Here is a 25,670-nt window from a genome sequence, read left to right on the forward strand (position 1 = left end):
CATTCCTCCATCCATCCACCAAAGGTGTACAGCCGCACTCCAGCACTCGGTTTCTTTAGGTGTATAATAATTCCATTTCCTCCTGGACACCCTGGCTGTGGTGCACTGCAGACAAATCACTGCAGCAAAATTAATTTTTTAATGATTATTCCATTTCCCCTGGACCACCTTGCTGCCATTTGTTTTTTTAAGGATTATTCAATTTGCCTGTGCCTCTCTAACTACCACAGATGTCTCCTTTGAAAAAGATGGAGATAAAGCAAAGAGCTATATCTGCATGTTATACTGCCTGATTTGAAATTAAATTTTATGGTGTGGTGGTGTGGTTTGATTTTCCAATGTTTGATTAAATTGGTATTTATTACAAATGTAACCATCCACACTAAGATTGCATTTGTCTGTTCTATTTCAACCTGCAACAATGCCACATTTCACTAACTACATGTTTTTTCTTGTTTGGTTGCTTTTAGGTGCACAAGAAGAGAAGAGACGTCACATCACCCGTAGTACTGCTAAAGAGAAGGCATGTGCAGTTAAGTCTTGAAATCTCTCCCGTTTGTGCAGCTTAGTTCCACTGCCAACTGAGAGCATTAAGTTGGCCCAAAGAAAGTTGCTCCCAAGAAAGTGGTCAGGGAGAACAAGCAGTTTTCCGCCAGTGGTGTGCCAAGTCCAGCCTTTTTCAGGAGACGTGTCACACCGGCCTACGGGGAGGAACTTGGGAGTAGCACTCCTGCATCTACAGCGCCACCCCAACCTAGGAGTCCAAGACCATGTCTGCCAGTCAGGCAGCCACTGCAATCATGGTGATGCCGACAAGTAGTGACATTGAATTGGAGCTGTCCCTTTCTCAAAGTAGTACCCAATCGTTTCAGGAAACAGAGCAAAGTGGACAGTAGCTGCAAGCATCAATAGTAGATCTTCCCGAAATTGAGGCAGAACAGGAGGTTGAGTTTACTGCTGAGCAAGAACCTCCTCTTTTAGAATCAAGGGCTCCCAGATCTCAAGCAAGAAAATGAAATGGTACTACTCTACCATCTTCTCCAAGCACCACTTCTGATGATGATGATAGGGTACATAGGGTGGACCCCGGCAGAGTCCGGAAGATGCCAGAAGAGGCAAGGGAAAGTTCCAGAAAGCGTTAGAATCATGGAAGGGGATGATGAGGCGGATGACGATAAGCCAGTCATTGTGGAAGTTGGCACAGAGGAGTCCGACATTACTATTCCACCTTCTCCGAGGGATGTGGCACAGGCACCACCACCATCTCCCATACTTATAAGGACCCAGCAGAGACCTGCACCAACCTGTACCCCAAAAGAAGTATGTACTGCAAAGAGGCAATCGATACACGCACTTACCTCCAGTTCTTCTTCAGGCATTGGCTGTGGCCCAGTAAGAAAGCACTCCTCCCCAGTTTGGGACTTTTTACAATTAGCACTTAGGAGGAGAACATTGTAATATGCTCCATTTGCCACGTGAGAGTCCATCGAGGTAATCCACATCACATTATGGTACTGGAGGGCAGGCAAGCCTTATGAAAAAACATCACGCAATCAGGTGGGAGGAGTACCTAAAAGAAATTGCTCAACGGGGTCACGGTGATGAAGGTGAGGAGAGGTGGGAAAACATCAGCTCCAACTTGTCAAATCACGGTGGAATGTGAGGAAGAAGGGGGTGACATCCTCACGCAAAGCAGCCCTGTCCCTAGCAGGGAGTCAGAATCACCTGCCTCAGCAACCTCTCAATGGCACAAGAAAACTCCAAGTCAGATGGAGACACCACAGCATACGGTGACTTCTACCACCACCTACATCTCAAAAGTCACCTGCGTCAGTGGAATCAGAAAAGAAGAAAATCCAGACTACAATTACAGGCATATTTATACAAAAGGGGCCCTATGACCACAACCACCCAATGGCATATTTGTATAATGGGAAGCTGAAAAAAATGTTAGCGCTGGACCTCCTCCATTTTTCTTTTGTGGAAGGAGTGGGATTCTTAGAGTTTGTGCCAGCCATCTACCCAAAATGGAACGTTCCAAGTCGGACCTATTTTGCCTGAGTTGCTGTTCCAGTGCTGCATCACAATGTGCTGCAATTGGTTGGACAAGCTTTGCAGCAAAGTGTTGTCCACAATATCTACCTGACAACGGACATGTGGACTAGTTGTCAGGCTACTGATTACATGTGCATCACTGCACACTGGATCTCTTTTGCAGGGGGTAAAGTAACACTATCTGCAGGTCTTGTCCCTGAAGACATTTTCAAGAGCGTTCGGTGGCATGCAACAGTAGCCATGTTCGCCATGAGAAATCGCATACAGCTGCAAACATCGTGGGCGAATTTAATAGCAAGATGTCTGAACTGGATTTGTTGCCACAGACAATGGCAGTAACATAGCTAAGGCCATGGCAGACGGTGGCTATTTCAGGGTCCTGTGTTTGGTGCACTGCATCTACCTGGTTGAGAAAGACTTTCTCCAAAAAGAAGACACAGTCAACAACATATTGAACACCTGCAGACGAATCTGCACTCATGTCAGCCATTCTTTTAAAGTCTATAAGCAGTTGCGGATTATTCAGCATCCTAATAGAGTAGCAGTTAAAGCCCTGATACAGGAGGTGCCAACACATTGGGACCCAACCTATTATATGTTGCAACGTTTGTTTGAGCAGTACAAACAGATATATGACTATGTCATTCTAAGAGGGGATGCCATTGGGAAAGCTATGACCATGGATGCAGACAGATGGGGCCTAGTCAAATGGCTGACACAGATGCTGCTCCCTTTTGAGGTTTTCACACGTGAAGTTAGCAAGGAGGACAGTACAATAGGCCACGCTATCCCGTTGTTGCATCTGCTATAGGAGCAGCAAAAGAAGGTGTCTGAAAGGATCGTAATCAGAGGTGTGAACAAAAACTCAGAATCGTTTGCCTTAGTTGAGAGCTTAAACTTCACTTGGCTTGTAATACAAGGCTGCAAAATGATATTAGCATGTTCCAAAGGGTACTACGCTACTTGATCCATGCTACAAAAAAAATCTTCACACTTTCATTCCTTTTTCTGATGGGGATGTTTTAAAATATAAGAGGTGGATTGTTGAGCAAGCTGGAGAACTGGAAGAATGGCTGGAACTTAGAATCCCACTCCACAGTTCTGGGGTGCCGCCTTCAACATCCAATGTGAGCAGTCTTGTCTCACAGCAGCCAAAACCAGTAACAACAGCATCAGAAGAATTGGACACAACTTCTGCATTGTCTTGGTTTCAATTAGCAGGTTTTAGGTCCAGTGGTAAAGGCAAAAGAGGTTGAGCAAGTGGCAGCACCAATAACACTTCAGATTATCCAGGAGTATCTGGATGACCCAAAAGAGGTGTATGTGGATCAAAGCCCATTGGGGTATTGGTATGGGAAGATGTGCAAATAGCAGAGCTCAGTATCTGGCTTGTCCTGTAGCCAGCGTGTCTGCTGAACGTGTGTTCAGTGCAGCTTTAACAGTGAGAACGACCAGTCTCTCACCTCAAAATGTAGAAAGATTAACCATGATCAAAATGAAACAGATTTTTTACTACCTGATTACACTGTTCCAGAAACACCACAGGAGGAGGAAAAGGATGATTGGTCAGAATCAACTGTGCTTGCAGACCAACTTCTGGGTGAACCACCTGAGTTTGAGGATGAACTCTACTTCCTGGACTGAGGATGCCAGTGCCACCATAGAGCTTTTTAATTATTTCTCTTTAAATTTATTTCCTTCTTCGCAAAAACAAAAATAATTGCTAGTGGAACATTATGTTTGTGTCACATTTATGCTGCCCCACCATTTTTAGTCACATACATGGCTGGATGGGAGATGGTCCTGTGTGCAGTGAGGAAGCCCCCACATTTCATTCAGGACACTCGAGACGATCCCTGCCTCCCTCACATGCTTAACGGGGTTGCCACAGAAGATCATTGGTTAAAAGAATGCCAGTGCCAATGCCAAATTCCAATGTGTTGCTATTATCAAAGAGGTGTTAATATTTCGTTCAACAACTGTGCTCGGATTGGAAAAGGTAACCAGAAACTATTGCACTAATGAGCGGTGATATACTGAGTGATTGTGAGTGATGATTGATGATGTATGTGGTGGCTGACAGTGAGTAAGGGAATTCAATTAATTTGTAAACTTGTTTCCATTGATTTGCAATGTTTGGAGGCTGATGGGTGATAATTTTTTCCTGAAAGTGATTGGCCTTTTAAACTTAGTGAAATTTACCTGCAGGGTCAGAATCAGGAGGGGGAAGATGGAAGGATTCTGGGAGGAACTACCTCAACAGCTAGAAGGAGAAAGTTATTGACTTCAAAGAGAAACCATGATGATGGTAAAGACTCTGAGGCCTAGTACTCAGCTCTGTGGATTGGAGAAAGGTGCGTTGATTTGGGAAATGCTGCTGAGTGTGTGTCTGCAGCATTGTTGGCTGAAATGTGAAATCCCCCTTTATATTCTTGCTTTGCCTCTGAGTCTTCTTGGTATATACCTGACTCTTCATGAAGCTTACCTTGCTTCTTTTTTTTCCTTCTCCTTTACTCTGTAACACAGCTACTGTTTTTCAATATGCAGACCTTCTCCTAGTCCTCTTCTGCACAAACAAAACTTAGTGAAAGCTCAACACTCCAGTTTACCTACTGGATGGGTTCAGTCAGGCACCCAAGAGTGACGGACATTCCAAGAAGAATGGAGATGCACTGCCCAATTTGACAATACAGTATAATTTTCCTTTTAACAATCATAATTTTTAGAACTGGGTGGGTTAAACTCAATCCCTTGTAATTTGTATTTTTCAAACCTAGAAGACATAACATTTAGAGATATACTATCTTGGGTCTGTCTGGGGCAGAAGGACTGTTTGTAATGCATTTAAATGAACTGTGTCTTACTTATCCCTTCATTGCTCTCTTCCATAACAGACTGATGATGGTGTGCTGCTCAGTGCCCCAATCAATATTGTTGTGGTTTTGTGTGTGTAGTGTTTGTCTTTGTCACATCTTTTTGCAAACCCCTTTACCACCCATTCATCGAGTGCCTAACCCTCTTCCCCCGGGCAGTGTGATTGAGGTGTGACATCGTTTTACACCACAAATGGATCACACACTTGCTGGGGTGGATGTGGTGAAAGCGACACCAACTCACTTCATGACCTTCTATTACCTGAGCACTATTCTACACCAGCCCCATCAACATCTACATTGAGGCCTTGTGTTGTGTGTTGCGTAAACACTTAACCTTGTCCAACCACTTCTGACTCTGAGCCCACTTCTCCTGACTAAAGGATTTCAGTTCCTAAGTTTCGTTTTTAAATACTAGCTCTCCATTGCTCAGAAGAAGGTTACATTGCTAGTTTTTAATTTCATATCAGGTCTTCTTTGTTATGTGTTAAATACTGTTTAAATTGTGGTAGTCTGGTCTCAGTCTTCATACAGTTATGATATTTGACCCACTAACTCTCTGTTTTCTTTCAATCTAGTTGACAGTGATCAATAACCCTTTGGTTTATCCTGCACTTGGAGTTTGCATAGGTCGGAATGGCACCTTGTTTCTTCCCTGTTAGCATGCTAGCCTGCTACTACTACTACCACCCCCTTAAGGTGTCATCTTGGAAAAAACCTGCAGTATGGAGACTGAGGTATTAGCCCTCATTTCATTTATTCAGGAAAGAGAAGAACAATGGACTTAAGTGAACTTGTTAGGTTAGTGATTAACATCTACAGAAGAAGATTTTTTGTGTGTATCTATGTTTTTGTACGCAAAATAAGCAATGACAGTCATCCCCTAGTGGTCAATATAATTACAAAGGGCAGCAGAGGAAGGGTATAAGTAAATGACAAACTACTTTGGCAGATTTACAAAACAGGCTACACTAAAAGACTGCAGTGCAAACTAAAACACCAAAATAAACATTTGAGGCATAAATGAAGTAAAAAATATCCTCTTTTATTTTTAACAAATAGAAAACCTACCCTTCCCACCCACAGCAGGCCTACCTCTCTCCCCCCCCAAAATTGCCCCATCCTAAGAAAGTCCAAAGTGAAACCCGGTCCCAACTCCCTCACAAACTTACCATCAAAACAACCATTTCTTCCCACCTTCCCACCAAAACAAACATTTTTAAAAAGGGCTGAGAAAAGGGCACTGTCTCTATGGGCCTGGAGCTAGTCCAGGCGCTTCTCGATTCTAGAAAGCCGGCTCTCCACCCAGTCTATCCGTTGCAGGATATGGTGGAGCAATATCCTGTCAGAGTGGGAGGGGGCAGGTGCAGTCAGGGACCCTGGCAGGTGGTGCCGGCATGTGAAATGCTTGGAGGCTGGGGTTGGTGTGCTGCTGAACTGGGTCCTGGGTCAGAGGCATATATTTCCACCTCTTCATTCTTCAGGACCACCAGCTGCCAGTATCCGGCTTGTATAGTCTCCAGCCTCTGCCACCGCAGACAGGCTGCTATCTCCTGCCTGGTCGGTGGTGTAGGTCGACCAGCAGGAGGAGCTATATATAAAAAAAAGAATAAAAACAAAAAAAAGACAAATTTTAAACAATACTTCGAGCAAACACTTCTTTCAAAGTAATTAGTGGGTGTTCCAGTAGCAGTACATTGCTTTTCCCCTAGGGACATTGGATTTGATGTGATTATGATTAGAGGAATCACAAGGCCAATTGTATTTGTTTACCCACACAAGCCTCACACAAAGACACTGACTGTTTGGTAGAAAAGAATTGGGGCAGAATAACACCAGATTGAAAAAACAGTGATTTGATTTTTTTTTTCTCTTAAAGGCTTTTCTAGTAACTAAACAGACACTTTTAGTAGAAAATAAAAATCAATTACCTCTCAATTATGAGTAAGGCATTATGCACTATGGAGTAGAATTTGTTTTGCCAAATTAATGGAGGCATGCTAGCCAGCACTTCGGGTACTTTGCTACTGTCTGCACCTGGGGCAGCTGTAGTTGACAATTATCAATCTTTAATTCCAATGGCCCGGCCCTTCTCCAAATGCCTTTCGCTTTGTTTCTAGTCTCACTCCAAAGAGACAGATGTATAATAAATAAGATACAAAGTCACACATGTCACATATAAAATGCAGATATATTATCCTGTCTGCCATAAGTAGATGGTGGGGAAAATTACGCACTGCACTACAGGGAAAGGAATGGGCTATATAGATTGTATTTGCCATGTTAGACACAGAGTATCCCTTATGCCAATCTTGAAGTCAAATCAAGCACTTACTTTGTCCCACTTTACTCGCTGGCATCGCCCACCACTACAAATTGTTTCCAACAAATTCATTTGCTTGGTAGTAAGAAAAGGAAACTTGGCATACTCTACTGCAGGGTGAGGCAAATGGATTAGGCAGGTAGGTAGAGCTTTTGCTATGGAATACAGGGGTATCTATGATCATCGATTCATCACATGCCTAAACTTTGGCCTATTCAGTCAGTGTAACAGACGAAAGTCCAAAGGGAAAAATCTGAACAGGCGTAAAATAAATCTGTTATGGGAAACCATAAAATATATTTTGGAAACACTTCACATGGCCATAAAAATGTGGCACTTGTCAAAAATGGATTTTCAATTTTTTTTTGTTCGACTGGGATGGAAGACATTAGGATAGAATAAAGGAGTGAAGTACTAGGACAGGTGACTGAGTGGGTAAAGACAAACAGGAAGGCCCTCATTATTTCTTTGGCGGTAAAAACCACCTACCGCCACGGTGACAGCCGCCAAAAGACCAGCGCCGCGGCTACCATCCGTTCGCCAAATTATGACTACAGCTGGATTTCCGCCACAAGAAGGGGGAAATCCGGCTGTGGCCATAGTGGCGAATGGTGGTAAGGTGGCGCTGCTACCACCAGCAGCTCCACACCAGTAGACCGTCGCCAGCCATATTATGAAAAATAATACAGCCTGGTGTGTTCTGCTGGCGGGTGCTGCTGGCGGCAGCATCACCCCCGTCCCGTCCTCTGCCGGAAGACCCCCTGGATTCCGGTAAGTTGGGTTTCCGACAGGGGAGTGGGGGGTGTTGTGTGTGTGGGGGGGGGTGTATGAATGTGTGTGTGTGTGTGTGTGTGTATAGTGTTGTTTGCGTGTGTGTATGTATGTGTGTGAGTGTGTGTATGAATGGAAATGTGAATGCGGTTCTGCATGCCAGTGTGAATGTGTGTACAGATGTGTGCGTGAATGAATGGATGCATGCGTGTATGTATCCGTGTATGTCTGTGTGAATGAGTGTGTGTGTGCATGGGAGGAGGTTGGAAGGGAGGAGGAGCGTGGATGACGGGGTATGGGGGGCATCTGGGGAGTTTTGGGGTGAGAGGGCCTCTTATCAGTGACAGGGAAGGAATAGGGCATAACGTCATGGTTTAACGCCACGGAAACCATGGCGGCAGGCAGGGTAATGATACTGCCAGTGGTACAATAGCTACCGCTGGGCTGGAGACTCTTATCTCCAGCCCGGCGGCCACTACCGCCATGGTAGTCGGAGTGGTACATTGGCGAGTTGGCTCCAGCCAACCCGTCAATGTCATAATGTAGCGGCAAGTACCGCCAGCCTGTTGGCGGTACTACCACCACATTAGCTCCGACCGTCGGGGTCATAACGACCCCCTAAGTGTGTTTGGTTTGTAATATATTGAAAACTTTATCAATGCCACATTAACTGAAGCAGATGCACATTGCACAGCTACCAATGCTGTCACAAATTGAACCATACTGCACTTTTTAGGTCATGGGTGGTGAAATGCCATGGGCGGGGATGGGGTTGGTGAATGATGATGGGATACATATCTGCCTGGCTTAGTAAATACAGTGTGTCAAGAGATTAGGAAAGCACAAATTAAAATACACCCCACTTTGAACCAAAGCTTTGAGAACCATACAATAAAGTGAGTGAAGTAGGTGAGCAGCATGCCCCTCTCCAGAAGAGCTCCCTTGTTTAATCATCCAAGCAATTATTCAAGCATCCTTTCATTCTTCCTAACCATATTCACCCATAGTCATCATGATTTAAGCTTTACTTTCTGTCATCCAGTCTTTAACCAAAATTTCCAATCCATTATCCATCCATTCAGTATCTACCCTTTCTTTCAATCATCTTTTCACCCATCCATCTATTTTCCCAATGCTCACCCACGCAACCTTTCACCTACCTACACATCCTTTCCTTCACTCATTTCACCCATCCTTTCTTTTAACCTTCCAATCCTTCCTGTTTCCATCAAGCCATCATTTGTAGCGTATATTGTGTGATCTATTGCTGAGCTGTAGATGAAAGAGGCCATAACTCAACCACCGCTGTAACTGCTAAAGTGGGGGTTCACGATCTCGAGTTATGATGACACCCTTGTAGATAGTGAGCATAATAGTAATTGTCAATAAGCAATAAATGTGACTTACCACAAACTGTCACTGCTGCCGCTTCTACCCCTGCGCCATCTCCTCCTGCAAAAAGAAAACAGTTGATGGACGGAATGTAGACCAAATCAAACATTCACCACCAGTCACAGATCTGGGTTTAATCCATCAGTTTATTTGCTCACCATGCCATTCCAGTTTGGACCCAGCCATATGCAAGTCAGTCTTGACCCTGTTCCCCATGGGAACAGTCCAGCCCGAACTGCCAGGTCAGGTCCTCCCTGGACCAGAAACCATCCCCTCCTGCAGTGGCTTTTGAGCCGGCGCCACTGCTGGTCGGTGTGGCTAAAAAAACAGTTTTTAGATGCTAGGTATACCTCCACTTAATTTTTTAAATAAAAAAAATGCAACCACAATACTTTGCTACAGTTTCTATCAAAAATATCACTCTCGGCATTTTGATGGTTTACAATGTTAGAAAAGACAGGTAGTCAAGCCAACCAAAAACTGTTCATAATGGAGGGGCAGAGCTACAGTCTATGATGACGAGGACTTGGAATCATTGAAGTGCAATGAAGGGGTAGAATAAAATGGTCAATGAAAGACTGAAAAGAAAGATATTGCAGGGGTATCAGGAATTAAACACAAATTGGATAGAGGAGTTGGAAAAGAAAGGAGAGTATTACAAAATAAACAAGGCATAGTTAAAAATAGCATAGTAATGGGCAGAGGTAAAAGCTAGGGAAATAATAATGATAATAATAGTCCTCATCACTGGCGCTGGTGGCCGGTGCCTGCTCCCAAGCTCTTGCCGGACCCATCTCTGTGCCCCTCTTCTTGCCACTGGGTGCTGATGTAAGAAATGAAAATATAAAAAAAATAGATTAGTGGTACAGTTAATCTCTACAAACGTATTATGACAGGCAAACCCAGTAACATTGTACTTATCTATATAGTAGCGACTATCGGTGAGTTGGCTATACTAATCCTAAAATCCCTATTCCAAATTTTCTTAACAAAAACTACATTTGGAACTATTGCATTGCAATGAATGATCTTTGATTCTGTTCACATTTCTCAACCCCCTTGATGGACCAAATCAGTCTTCCTTTTTAGCAATGCATATATGCATACTAGTACTACACATCACTGTGAAGTTGCTTAGGACTGTATGAGCTATATTAGGAAAGTCACAGAGAATGCTAACTCACTGATATTTCTAATTCGCATGGTGACAGGAGGACAGAGGAGTCTGCAATGTAATTGCTTCTTAAATAATCAGCCAAAACGAGCGCCAATTAGTACGATGAGGTAGCGCCGAGCACCTACCTAGTTTTAACTGGATCACATTTTAATATTCTTAACGTAAACTAAATGTAACTTACCTCTTAGTGTGAGCAGCATGCTATTCAGGGAAAAAAAAGTTAGCATTGTAGAACACAAACACAATGATATAGTTAATATACTCACTGAGTCCAGGAATCTCAATCCTTAGCTGGTCAAGCAGGTCCTGCTCACGGTTGATATCTGCTCAGAGGTGCGTCAGCTGCTGGATGGTGCGCTGGAATTAGGTGGTGCGCCGAACACACCTGCCCACCTTCCCCCAATGCAGCTGACACTCCCACAAGGGGTAACCACTGTCAGGCCTGCAACCTGCCACCTGCTCCCAGCATGGAAGGGAGGTGGCGCTGAACGTAGAAAACAAGTGCTTCCACTGCCACCTCACAGAAGATGGGCCGAGGCTGCACCCCTTGGCAGCACCACCGCCCCCAAGATGGATGGCTGCTGCCGGGGGGGGGGGAGGGGCATGGAGATGCTGCTTTCCTGTTCACTGGCGTCACCCTGCTCTACCATGCTGCTGGGTGGTGGGGTGAAAAAAAGAAACAGGAGAAGGAAGGAAGAAATAACTAAGGAAATAAAGGGAAAAATTAACAAAAATACAAAAAGTCAGAAAAGGCATGAAAAAATAAAAAATAAAGTAAAAATACACAGACACAAAAAGCAACTGTAATAAATAGATTAATCAGAAGCGTGGAGTATTGAAAAAATGATTAAGGAATGAAAAAAATGGACCCAGCACCATAAACAGTAAAAACAAGATGGACACCTCCATGCAATTCGCGCGGTGCCGTTCGTGTGCGATTTTGAATGTGAGAATATACTCCATGTTGTGATGGACATAAAATGCAATGTGAACGGGCGCGACTAAGAACTCCACCTGAGGAACTCCGCATGGCACGTGGAGTTTTTTTTTTTACCACTTCGCAAATTTTCGCGTAGTACGACTCCGCCCATCACGACTCAGAACACACTTATCTGTCTTTTCCATTAACACTAACCAAAACGGTAATGAGCAGTCACAACAAAGAATCAGCACCAAATCAGAGTAAGCTTGAAGGAAAGAAGACAGCACTCCCAGCGTTCAGGCGGCCTTGGGTTTAATTCACCGTGAATCAGCAGGCAAATAATGACTGGAGTAACAGTATTCCAAAGCACTGAATACTGCACTGGAGAAGAAATAAACTACTGCATAGGAAAATAAAACCAAAAAGGGAACCAAAACCAAACAAGTCCAAGGTGTTTGTCAGTAAGAGGCAGGTGCCACTATAATTAGAATGGGTGGCTCACACAGAAGGGACTGGGGACTTCCAGGAACAGAGCTACGTCTGTGTGTGATAAAGTTGTGTTTTTCTCCTCATCCAGCCCACACCTGGCCTTTCCACAAGACTTTACTACGGAGGGAACATGTAGATAGCAAGTGGACCTACTATGGCATTGTGTGAGGAATTCTGTTTATTACAGGCTAAAATGTTTTGTGATGCACATTATACAGCCCTTTGTTTGAAAAATAAAATAACTGAAATGCAAGAAGGGGGCATGCATCACTTTTCCCACCTACATATAGAGCAAGCTTCAAGACAAACCGCAAAGACCTAAAATGTTTGTATTTTATTACTCCCACAGTTCTCTAACCATGCCCCAGGTACTTTATCTGTTAATAAATCTTACTAAATATGGTCTTTTTGACAGATTACAGAACCCATAATAGTCCTTTTATATACATACTGTTGGAAATGGCCCTTTTTGGAGAGATATCCCCAAACTTTTTTTTGCTTCTGACTTGTTTTTGACTGTGTGCTGATTTCGTTTTTGTTGGTTTTAGGACTTCGGGCACTTTACCACTGCTAACCAGTGCTAAAGTGCAAGTGCCCCTGTCTAAATTATATTGGTGATGCATATTTGATTTACTAGTAGGCCCCTAGTATAGTGCACCAGGTGTGCCGAGGGCCTGTAAATCAAGTGCTACTTGTGTGCCTGCAGCACTTATTGAGTAGACCTGCAAACAAGTGTCAGACCTGCCATTGCAGTGCCTACAGTTCAGTTTTAAACTGCCATGTCGACCTTGCAAGTGCACCCACTTGCAAGGTCCAAACCTTTCTTTTTACTGTAGGTAAGTCACTGCTAAAGTAGGCCCAAGGCAGCCTCAGGGGTGGGGTGCAGTGTATTGAAAATGTAGGACATGTTCTGGTGTGTTTAATATGTCTTGATAGTGAAATACTGCTAAAAAACTTTTTTTCACTATTGCAAGGACTATCTCTCCCATAGGGTAACATGGCAATTACTGTGAAATATCTTTTAAGAGTAATTTCTCACTGGAAGCAGATAGATAGGGATATGGAGTTTGGGGTCCCTGAAGTCACAATTTAAAAATATATCTTTTGGTGAAGTTGGTTTTTGAACTGTAAGTTTGAAAATACCACTTTTAGAAAGTGGGCATTTTCTTGCTTAACCATTCTGTGTCTCTGCCTGTCTGCTGAATGCACGTCTGGGTCAGGATGGTAGTTGGGATGTTTGTGCACTCACTAGACAGTCATATAGAGGGAGCTGAGGTGTGCCCTGCATATTGTGCTGGGTCTTTCTGAGCTAGAGTGGTGGAAGGAACTGACACTTATACCTGAATAGGGTTGTGTCCGTCCTCCAACCCCCTGGAGTGTGTCTGGGGCCAGGGCAGAGAAAGGCAGGTTCATGTGCACTGCAAAGACTTCTGTTTGAAGTTTGCCTACTTCAAAGACATAAATGGATATAAGTACTGGACCTCCAACCCCACAAAGTTAGAACACTTCTGGACAGAGGACAGTCTGCCAGGAAGAACTGGATGCTGCAGGAGGGACTGCCACTCTACCTGTTGTTTTGCTGTGCTGGCCTGTTACTTGCTGCTTCTGTCCTGGAAGTGAAATGTCTGGACTTTGCTTTCTATATCCTGCTTTCCAAGGTTCTCCAAGGGCTTGAATTGAGCTTGGCTCCTGTTAAGAAGTCTCAGGGCATCAAAGACTTCACCTACCAGTGCCTGAGCTCTCTGCTGAGAGTCCTGACTTGCCAAGTAGTACCACATCCAGTTCCTGGGCCCTTGGAAGTGTGCTCTGGTGCAATCAAGAAGAAACCAAAAAGATTGCATCCAGAGCATCTTCGGAACTTGCACCGCTTTGACTTTATGCCGCCGCCTGTACCGGATCCGTGGTCCCCGCTGAGTGCAAGGACCGTGACATGCAACGCAGGCCCGTCGTCACCGCAGTTCCACCAAAGTTCTGCCACAGCACGAGCATGAGTCCATGACATCTGGCTCTGACTCTGCTGCTGGACCTGTGGCTACGTGGTGTGATCATGACCAGCAAAGTTGACATCTTGCATCTTGACCTGCTGGATTCATTGACCCCGCCTTGTTGTAAGGAACCGACGCCTTGGCCACTGGAATCGCATCCCCCCCCCACAAGCAGTTGGAGATATTGTGTTTCTAAGTTCTATACTAAGATTTATTCTTTGAAAATTCCTATCTTCACTTGTGTAAGTTGGATTTTATCGTTCTGGTCTTGTTTTACTCAGATACATACTGGGTATTTTTCGGAACTGATGTGGAGTACTTTTGTGGTGTTTTCACTGTGTTACTGCATGTGTATGTGTGTGTGTGTGTGTGTACAAATACTTTACACATTGCCTCTGAGATAAGCCTGACTGCTGGTGCCACGCTACCAACGGAGTGAGTAGGTAGGGGTTATCTTAGCTGTGTGGCTCCCTTACACTGACTAGAGTGAGGGTTCTTACATGGACAGGGTGCAAACCACTGCCTATTAGAGATTCCATTTCTAACACATAGGTAACTAAGTGACTTGATTAATCAGTACCAACACATACGTAGTGCACACTAGGAGCTTAACAGCCCCTAGACACACATTAAATTCAAAACTCAGCCAAATTCTTGTTGAACGGTTTAATCTTTTTTTCCACAGTTTCTGCATGCTTTATTCACAATGAAGCTGCATCCTTCGAAAATACTATGGTGAGTGCCTCTGGTCAAGAAGCATTTACAACAAATGATCGCTTTCGAGAAACAAAAGCACCTCTATTCAAAGACAGGTTGAAGCTGGAATGCAAAGACTAAGTTTTTCTTCTATATATATTGCTACAATGCAGAGTTGCACAGATTGGAGACAGGCCTCAGCTGGACACCTCTCGGTCCTGTCTGAAGCACAACAGGATCTGTTCACGTTGATCTTTTCTATACTATATTGCAATGTAGAGTTGCACAGACTGGAGACAAGCCTCACCTGGACACCTCGGGGTCCTGTCTGAAGAGTAGCAGGATCTGTTCCGTGTTGATCAGGAGAGCCCAACAAGGGAAGCAAAACAGCAGTAGAATGAGGATCCCTCGCTGGAGAATAATGCCAACCTGTTTGAGGTTCTTCCCTCCATAGGTCTAAAAGCAAGAATATCATACATTAGAGCAAAGAAACCAGACTTTTTGGCTTCCCCATCTCAGCTTGTTGGTGCAGTAAAACATTGCTACCCTGCCTCACAAATTCAAAGAATTCAAAGCCTTTGATGGCTCTGATGCACTTTAAGACAGGGCTTCTACTTGAAAACCTGACCTCTGAAAAAACCAACACTTTACAACAAAAGTAGCCAGAAAATTAAATACCACCCACTTGAGACATACCTGTAGTAACTCTGAGCACACAAAGCGAGCAATCCTGGCCCTCCTTAGAAGAGTTTCTTACACCCCTGTATTCTCAGCGTGTCCAGCCATACTTTTGTGCTTCCTTCTAACTATCTGTCCTTCCACCAACGAATATATAATTTTATTCATGCATCCTTTTGCCTCTCATATATGGATCATCTTTTCACTCACTTATCCATCAATGTTTATTCATCTATTCATCCTTTCACACTTCTCCATCTGTCTAACCTTCCACCCATTCACCCTTTCACTATTACATCCTACATTTTACCTTTTTTTTCCTTTTTCCTTTTATGACGCCTTCGTTTCTGTCACTGTTCCTTCCTAATCCCATTCTTTTTTCCCCCCTTTTGATCGCCCCTAACTTTCTCTCATCCTTATTTTTTAATCCTTACCATTCCTTCTCATGCTTGATTTTTATTTGTATTATTCTCTGTGTTTTTCCCCATTTAGATTAATTCTCTTTTTCCGATTCTCTCACTGAACATGTCAGCTAATGGACCAGGCCCCTTTGTCATGGTATTCTCATAGCAGTGTTTTTATGAGTGAGATATGCTGCAAGACTTTCCTATGAATACTTGTTACATACAAACAAGGTTTAATTGTATGAAAGACATGAAACACACTAGCTTCATAGAGTATCTATATGCACAAATAAGGGCCTAGAGAACTAATGTTTTGAATGATGATGATAGCTAAAAAAGTGTGCAATGTTGCCATTTCATTTTAGCAGCAAGTTGGCTTAAGTATTGCTAACAAGCCTTAATAACAAAATAAACAGAAACAGCAGAGTGGAATCGTCCATTCTGTTGTTCAGAGAGCGATGCGTAGTGAGTAACACTGAAAGGCCATCCAACCTTTTATAGTACAATCCTGGAAGGAAGCAGAGTTGGAAACATTTGATTGCTTCACAAATGCATCTGACTGAGGCATTGTTATACACAGTGTGGATATGAAAGTACAGCACAACTACTCCTACTACCCTTTCCATAGCGGATCACTGGGGGGAGAAGGGGGTTATAACTGGAGCTGAGATTTTGAAAGGAGCAGTTATAGGAGGATTAATTTATTTAGGGGAGATGCCATGACACCATTATCCGATTGCAGGACCGGAAGCTTTCGTAAAGAATGTGGTGGTGTTAAGTACCTTGCTTGGCATTACCTAGTTAGGGAGGATACTAATCAATATGTCAAATTAATAAAGAAGGAGGAGGAGGAGGACGATAATGTGGAGAAGAAGAAGGAGGAGGAGGAGAGGATGGAGGAGGAGAAGAAAAAGAAGGAGGAAGTATTAGGTAGTGATTAGACTTTCTGGTTCCAGGTTGCAGGGATGTGTGATGTAAAATGTTTGGATTTCTCTAATGTTCATTTTACTCTCCATAATGATTGCTGAGATTGCCATGACACTTTCCATCATTCTAATACTTAAGATTTATGTGCTAGTTGTACATACCCTTTAATTATAAAAGACCAACAGCTGTGGGTGTCTACTTTCTTCAGGGAATAAGGTGAATGTTTGTGCATTTATATGTAACCCCTGCAGATACCAGCTTCTCTCAGAGGGATGTCTGACTCAAAACATGCTGAATCTGGATGAGCATACAAAATACCAACAGCTGCGTCTACTGTTTCCAGGGAATGAGACAAAGGTTCATGCATATATATGTAACCCCTGCAGGTAACAGTTTCTCCGTTAAGGTTGTTTGACTCATAACATGCAATCTAGATCAGCGTAACTTGACACAGAATATCCTCTTGGGGATAAGGAAACCTATCTGGGTGTGGTGCAAATAGGAAAGTTCACAACAACTGCTGGAGATGCGGGGGAAGGGAATTCCTGCACCACTGCCTTACACCACTAGTAAAGTAGCATCTGAGGTATTTGCAGTCATGGCTCGCTGAAAGTGTGGGGGAGGGGGAATAAAAATTAAATTAAAGAAATAAACACTTAGATTGCTCGCTGCTGCCGCACTGCTCCATCCACTTCTCAGCAAGCACAGGCTCCCAGCCTGCCCTGCGGCCATCCTGACGCTGGCTGGGAGCGCCCAGTCAAGATGCTCCCAGGCAGACTGGAAGCCTGTGCACGCTTTCTCCAGCCCGGCAACACAGTGTTGGGCTGGAGAGAGCCCACTGCGCATGTGTGTTTGGCCGGCCCAAGGCGGCCAGCCAAACATACATGTGCTGTGAATGGGAGTGCTGTGCACTCCCTCTCAGTGCACATCACAGCCTGTGGCACTGCCTCTTTTACCAAAAAACGATAATAAACATAGTTTGTTATCTTGTTTTGGTAAAAGGTTTGCAGCTGTCGCTGCTGGTGGGGGGGCGAGGGTGGCAACTAAACCATTTAATAAAGCCTGCTGCTCTGAAACAAATAAACAAAAAATATTGATTTTTGTATGCAATGCACTTATGAGGTAAATAATGTAATATGCCATGATTCAGTGTACTTTACAGATGTACAATACTGTCTTGTGTCTTACAGTGCAAGCACTCCAATCCAGACAAAATGGTTCAACAAATAGGAAGTAGCATGAAATCAAATAGTTATATTCCTTTGGGTGGAGTAGAAGCAACCTCTATGTATAGTTTAGAGAACTGATAAGAGTAGACACAGAGAGCTGTGTTATCACAGCCAGACATAAAAAGCATTGGTAAAGCCAACAGATCGCAGCTCTAACAGTCCAAGCTGCTGGCTGTGCCAATGCCTTTTGACAGCAGCATGCATGCACATGTGTGAAGATACATGCTTATGGATGGTTGTCAATTTTGCAATGGGTTTTCAGTTAAATAATTCTAAGATGGCTGCCAATGCACATATGGCAGGAATGCAGACAGTTCCTAACGCTCATTAAAAAACGAAGAGACCAGCATAAAAGTAGTTGGCGGCCTCTGATCACTCTGAAATAGAATACGGCAAAGATAGTTACTGTACTAACTGTAGTACCTGTACTACAGCATACTGCAAGTATACTTGGTGACCTATAGTGCTAAGCAGTAGGACTATAACAAAAAAAAACACTGGTCCCTAGTAACAGTACTTAGACGCAAATCACCTCTAAAGAGAGCACATAGCACATTTATTATGCACAAATATTCTCTGCACTGCTATGTGTATTGAAATTATTTTTCATTAACTTCTTTTAATAAATTGTATTCGCCATTTGGTTCTTTGCATCTATGTATTGTTACTAGGGACCAGTGTGTTTTTTGTTACAGTCATTTCCCCAGGTCACTGGTGATCCCCAGATCCCGAGAAATATTAGGCTGTAGCACGAAGCACAATTTAGATCACAGCCTATAGCTGTGTTGTACAGTACAGAAAGAAGCTAAACATTTCTACTAATGCCTGAAAATTACAGTAGTGAAATACATATATTCAGCGCTGCACAGTGAATTATGCAGCATAGTTAGTGCACTCCACACAGTGTTATAAAACACACCACGTGTGTACTCATTGCTGTACATCATGTTAGAGCAAGCAACAGACATCCAAAATTAAAGCTTTTCAGATCTTGCTTAAAGCATAAAAGAGCCTTGTTATGAACTTCACAGCAAGGCTCCTTCAGATTTCTGAAGTAACAGTTGCCATAAAAATATATCCATGCTTCAGTAACTTGAATTACACATATAGTGGCTTTTTGGAATTCCTTTGGCAGTTCACCTCAACTATTTTTAGGTTCTCTGATTTAGATCTTAAAAACTAGAGAAAACAGGATCGGAAAACGTGGAGATAAGATACCAAGTTCTTTAACAGCCTTTGTGGTCCTCTGCACACTAAAATCAGGTGGTAAAAGTCAGCAACACACAATTTAACTGCTGATCCATCTTGGATGGCGTTTATTATAGGAAGTCTTCAGGTACTGAAGCAATACTATAGATAGATAGACAAAGAGACAGAATTTTAACAAAAACAAAGTCTTGGTTAATGCAAGACCTAATTAGGCACCCAAATCTTAAAGAAAGTCAAAAGGTGTGCCCATGGTATATGACCTTGCATTAGTGCAGACTTACGGCTTTCATTAATCCACAAGAATTTACAGAAGTAAGCCAGGAAATGGTACTCCTGGAAAATATTTGTGAACTGCACTTTAGTAAATATGCATGTGTGGATTTACTCATGCAAAAATCTGTTGAGCTTTTACAAGTTCATTTTCACTCCCACCATCTGTTTTCCCAACCCTGGAAGAAATTTTGCTTCTGCCCTTGTCTGGAGTGTATTGTCTACCTTTTTCAATATATGGGAAAAAACAGAGAAGAGCTGATGAAAACCTCTAAAAAATGCAAGTTAGTAAGTTTGCACAGACTCAAAAGGGCATTCCAACCCTGGAACTATTAGCTACCCCTACTTCCAGGCCCAGTATTTACATCTGCAAAAAGGTGGCAAAATAAGGGAATTGCTAGTATTCAAACCCTACTATATTATTAACCGTAGCATAGCTCTTATATAATGAAATTGCTGCCCTAATTTGTTGCTGCACTAAGTGGCACCAAAGGGACAAGTTGAAGTTTTTTTTACAGTGCAAGTAGGTTTCTGAAGCAACCTGTCCCATGGACAAGTAGATATTTTATAGAATTCCACCCCCCTGCTAGAGGTCCCTCTCAAGTCACAAGCAAAAGCACTGAAATTCTTACATAAAGCTGCAGTTTCACTATTCGTTACTAGGTGTCCCTCTCAAGTCAAATGCAAAAGCATTGATATTGCTTCAAGAAAGTGAGGCCCACAAGTCATTACTAGAGGTCCTGCTGGAGTAATATGCAAAATCACTGGAATTCTTACATGAAGATGCAGTTCTACTAGTGGTTACTAGGTGTCCCTCTCAAGTCAAATACAAAATGTTGATACTATTTCATGAAGCTGCAGTTCCACAAGATGTTACTAGGTGTCCCTCTCAAGTCACATGCAAAAGCACTGAACTTCTTTTATGAAGCTGCAGTGTAAGTAGTTGTTACTAGGTGTCCCTCTCCAGTCATATGCAAAAGCACTGATATTCTTCAATGAAAGTGCAGTGCCACAAGTGGTTACTAGAGGTCCCTCTCAAGTCACATGCAAATGCTTTAAATGACTTGAATCAAGCTGAGGGTGTGTGACTTTAATATATAAATTTGCATACACACTTTTACTGTTTTAATAATTTGTGCTTGTTTCCCTAGGTTTAACAATTTGCCAAAGCTAGTTCATAATAATGAGTCAAAATTACAGATTTCAATACATTTCTATCAAAGTGAGTGATTACATCCTACTATACATAGGCAACCTTTATGCACATGTAAGTACAAGTGTTTTGAGACAAGTCATGTTAGCTACCTATTTTTGTTTAGGGAAAGTGAACATATGAGAAGTATTTTAAGTCAGATGCAAGTGGTTGAAATGACAATCATAATCCTGAGGGAGGTGTTCTTCAACCTGAAAATCTGCAGGTATATGCCAATTGCTCATTTTCTGTAGGATAAAGAATTATGCTAAAGCTGTTTTATAATAAGGAATCAACATGGTAATTTATAATAAATGTCTTGATAGTTATTAAAATAGGTGATGAAGCCCTACTATACACAGGAACTACTAGTCATTGGGAAGTGCACGTGACTAATGAGTTCTATTCTTGGAGAACTATTTGCAAGGTGCATGTGCACATGTGCAAGGGCAACTGCAGTCACTCAAAGTGAAAGCATCCGATAGCTGGAGAAGGCAGGTCTGTTCATCTATACTCCCTGCTTTAGTAGGGAGAATATACTTTTTGAGTTTGTTGGGAGCCCATACATATGTATGTATTTTTAATGATAGTGTGTGGAAAACAAGAGACTGGCAAGAGAGCTAAAGCTGCCTTTGGCCAGACCTAAAAGAAAAACAAGATGATGAGGATGACTAGATGGAAGCAACATAGAAAGGTGAAGGGTTTTGACATTGGAAGCCGCACAAGGGGTAGTGCATAAAAATATCTTCCATGGACAGCTTACAGAAAAAACATACTTCACTGAATGTAAGCAAGGTCAGCAATGGAAAGATACAAGTCAACCAGTCAGAACATTGAGACTAAAATGCTCCTGAGCAGGAAATACACATGAATACGTAGGAAAGCCATTGAATCAGGAGCAGGGAACTGAGATAGACAACAAAGCCCTTCAATATTGAGAAAGGGGCTGATCAAAAGCCCACTATATGTAAATTGAGAACAATTGGTCTAGCTAACAACCAGCTAAAGCTGTTTGTAGCTAAGACCTAAAAATGAAAACCAATGCTGAAATAGTATGCACGAGCAAGTGAAGCATGCCTGTCAAACCAGCGCATGTAAAGTTCCATATGCCTATTTTATCATTTAGGCACATGACTTGTTCCAACCTCAGCAGATTCAACCCTCATGTATTATTCAGGGAGCTAAAGATTGGAGATCTCACCTTAACCAAAGATCAGTGTTATTGATGGCAAAATATAAGATAACAGAGAAAAAAATAATTCTACCTGGAATATTCCAAAGTTACCTACAAGAGGAATGTGTGTTGCCTTCAAGGAGGGGGATTTGTTGGGTTTAGAGAAAATGCCTTCAGGATCAACCAATCAGTCAGCAAATTGAAATTACTAAAAATGACCACTGGCAAACCTAGTAGGGATGCCCTTAAGCTGGTACAATGGTTAATATTTTAGGTTTTACTGCAAGTATATGCCACAAAAATAAAAAGAAGAAAAAAAGACGAAAACATACTACTTCCTAGACGTGAGGGCATGTGCTTGCAAAAATGTAAAAAAAAATTATGATTGCATATATTTGTAACAGAGCATTACAGATGTGTCCTAGCAAGCAGGTGCATTTAGAACATGCACGGAAAGCCTTTTTAGTTTTAAAGCAGATCACAGGAAAATATGGTTATTATTGTTGCAAACAAAAGCTACTATTGGTGTTGAATCACTGTAACCAGAAATCGTACTTTACACACATAAGGATGACTAAAACAATACAATGGATAAAGAAGAGAAACCAAAAAACCATCAGTAGAGTAGAGTATTGGCCCATTAGCCCCGACACTGAAGTGCAATTCTTATTATGCACAACATTTTGAGAGGCAAAAGAGAGCCAATGCCTGGAATGAGCTTACTCGTCGTGCAATGCTGTATGCAGTGGCTGGCATACGCAAATTGTGAGTGATTGTTAATGGGACCATTGGATGAAGAGGACAGACCCAAAGCCGCGCTAGGAGGGATTATTTATGAATCTTCATGATTGACTGAGGCAGGTGAATTTACTAAAGCTGTTTCTAGGCCAGAGTTATAAAAGAGAATGGGATAGACATGTTCTTGGCAGTTACAAATAAAGATGGCATTGGGGAGGCATCGATCATGGCAAGTGAAGGTGACAAGAAAGAACTTTTAAAATGGAAGTAGAAATCTATGACAACCTGATTTCTAAAATAATTGGAAAGCTTGCCAACCCCTTTCTTTACGACTTGTGTAACTGTAGCTCCATGAAACAATTTCAATGCTTTTACATTTTACTTGAAAGGAACACCTAGTAATGACTAGTGGAGCAGAGTCTTCATGTGAGAATTTCATTGCTGTTGCAATGAACGGTTACATCAAATAATGTTTTAAGTGATGTCAGGCGGCTTAGCAAAATAATGAGTAGAGTCACTGCCTAACATTGAAATGTAATGTGTCAGATGCAATGAGACAAGCCAAGAAGTAAATGTGCTACATATAGTAGGAGCTCTAGAATGTTCTGCTATATAATACGAAAAGTAGAGGAAAACCAGGACTTCTCCATACCAGGAACGGAACAACAGCCAAACTGGTGCACCCAAATAGGCACGATGAACTTAGTTTGCTCCAAGGTTTCAGTGTGAGCCAATTAGTGATCAGTCGATCTCAGCTAAATGTGAGCTTGCACGCTACTGGGTAGCTACAAAATACAATTTCTTCAACTATGTGTTTAGGGGAAGGTTGGTCAGTTTAGAGGTCTAGTGCTCTACCTACCACAATTCCATTGTGATATACTCTATAAAAAAATCTCAGCAAGGCCAAATAAGAAAATGCCCCTTAATTCTTGAATGTTCTATCCTTTGCACTAATGCTAGTTCTGAAATCTAATTTGTTCCACATGTGCTTTGCATACTAACTTTGGTGGACATGGCAGTGTGATATGGACACACCTCACTGCAGTGGGTGAAGTACCCGAGCCTGTAACTGTAATAGTTTTCTATCACTATCTCACATTTTTCACCATACTGCAATAATATAGCCAGAATATTAACTACCACCGTATCGTCACGGTAAGTAGCTGTAGGAAAGTCAGGTGTATTGTTTTTAACTCTACATCTGTTTATCTTGCCAATATATACCTATATCGATATATGCCGTTCTTGACTTCACATCTACACATCTACTTGTCTTGATAATACATAGTGTGAAGGCAAGGAGACATAGAGTTATGAATAGTAAATCCACACTTCCCTATACATACTTACCTTAATGATATCCTAATATTCAATACTCTGGATACCTTAATATTGCAGGTCGATAACAAATTACTCAATATTTTGACATACAACCACTCTAGTACTATGAAAATGATAGTGTTGTAAGCTCCCTTCCAAAGGCCTGAAAATAACTTGTTATTAGTCTTAAACCTTGCGACAGGCAACTTGTGATCAGCAAAAGACGATCAGCAACAAAGAATACAGGGGATGTTAATTAAGACAGATCGCTATATAACTGGTATTACACTTCAAACAGTAACCCCTTACAAATAATAAAACGATGAACTGCGTAAACATGTCACCCTGAACCTGATGTGTGTGCTTTGCCTAAAATCATTTGGTAGTTGGTCGTAAAAAGGTAGATGGTGAGCCATTGTCCACATGAATCCAGAAAACTAAATCTAAAACACAGTCCTAAAGCGTTCCCACATGCAATATTAAACTGCTATCTCACTGGAAGCAGCCGGTTGTTCCCTAAATGTACTAAGATAAGTTGTACTAAGCTAAGTTAAGTTGTGCTAAGCTAAGTTGCACTAGCTAAGTTGTGCTGAGGTTTTTTTTATTTCCCCAGGACTACAAACAATTTAGGAAATAAAAGTACGCCGCATGAACACAGAATGACATTTACCTGCGATATAAGGGTATCACATGCCGATGCAAGGCCAGTTCCCACGGAAATGCCTGTGATGTTTATTACCTGTAAAAAAAAATCCAAATATTAGCAAAAAAAAAGCAAAGCATCATAACATAACCCTTATTTTTAAGTGCATCAGGAACGTGGATGTTGAGACAAACATTTTTCCAAAAGGGTCTTTATGAATTTAACAGTGTATTGACCAGTGTTTAATTTCTGCATAAAAACGTCCAGGTGCCCAAAGCTGCCTCTGAGGTTAAATGTGCCAGGACGGAATACTGAGGCAGCGTAATCTTAAAGACATCTCGGGCCTCTTTAATCCATTTACAGCCACTCCCTGTCCTTCAGCTTACTCTTGCAGCTTTATGCTTTCTCCCTTTGTGATGGTTTTTTATTTTTCACTTTTTCCGCCTTTCCCATAAGTATCTTGCACACAGTATATGCCTGATGCAGAAAGCTAAGTGCCAGCTCTCAAAAATAAGTGCCGGTGCCCCACACCAGAAATCACCGGCTCAAATTAAGCACTGGTATTGACAGAGGAAAAGTCAGAACAAAGGCGCACAGCATGTATATATCACAGCTCTGTCGCAGTATTTTGTACACAGATATAATACCAAGGGGCATATTTATACTTGTTTTGCGCCAAATTTGCGTCAATTCTTTTTTACGCAAGTTTGGTGCAAAACGAACTCCATATTTATACTTTGGCGCTAGACCCGTCTACCACCAGATTTATGGAGTTAAAGTCATTTTTTGGCCGTGGAAACTTACTTTGCGTCAATAAGATGTAAAATAGGTGTTCCTGTTCAAAAAAGGACTCTACGGCCTTAGCGCCATATTTATCCCCCTAAAATCACGCACTGGGGAGGAGGGGTCAAATAATGGTGTAAAGCAAGCTTTGCACCATTATTTAACGCCTGGGTCAGGGCAGGCGTTAGGGGACCTGTGGGCCTATTTCCATGGTGGAACACCATTGAATAAGCCCACAGGTGTCCTCCCCAAGCCCCAGAGACACCCCCACCCATACCAGAGGGACAGCGGAGGATGAGGGACCCCATCCCAGGGAAGTATAGGTAAGTACAGGTAAGTATTTGTTTCTTTAAAGTGCCATTGGTGGCCCTGAAAGGGGCCCCCCTACCTGGCACTGGGTACAATGGCCATGCCCAGGGG

The 25,670-nt window shown here is 42.4% G+C and overlaps 1 protein-coding gene across 1 annotated transcript in view; it reads right to left on the reverse strand.

Annotated features, from left to right (window-relative positions):
- LOC138285878 (multidrug and toxin extrusion protein 1-like) overlaps nucleotides 1-25,670 on the reverse strand; it is a 679,999-nt gene that overhangs the window by 363,724 nt on the left and 290,605 nt on the right. Inside the window, exons 3-4 of the mRNA XM_069226370.1 lie at nucleotides 24,495-24,563; nucleotides 14,991-15,139 (exon numbers count right to left, since the gene is read on the reverse strand). Coding sequence (XP_069082471.1) covers nucleotides 14,991-15,139; nucleotides 24,495-24,563 — 218 coding nt within the window. The remainder of the gene's footprint in view (nucleotides 1-14,990; nucleotides 15,140-24,494; nucleotides 24,564-25,670) is intronic.

This window comes from Pleurodeles waltl, chromosome 3_1 (genome assembly GCF_031143425.1).
Source record: "Pleurodeles waltl isolate 20211129_DDA chromosome 3_1, aPleWal1.hap1.20221129, whole genome shotgun sequence".
NCBI lineage: Eukaryota > Metazoa > Chordata > Amphibia > Caudata > Salamandridae > Pleurodeles > Pleurodeles waltl.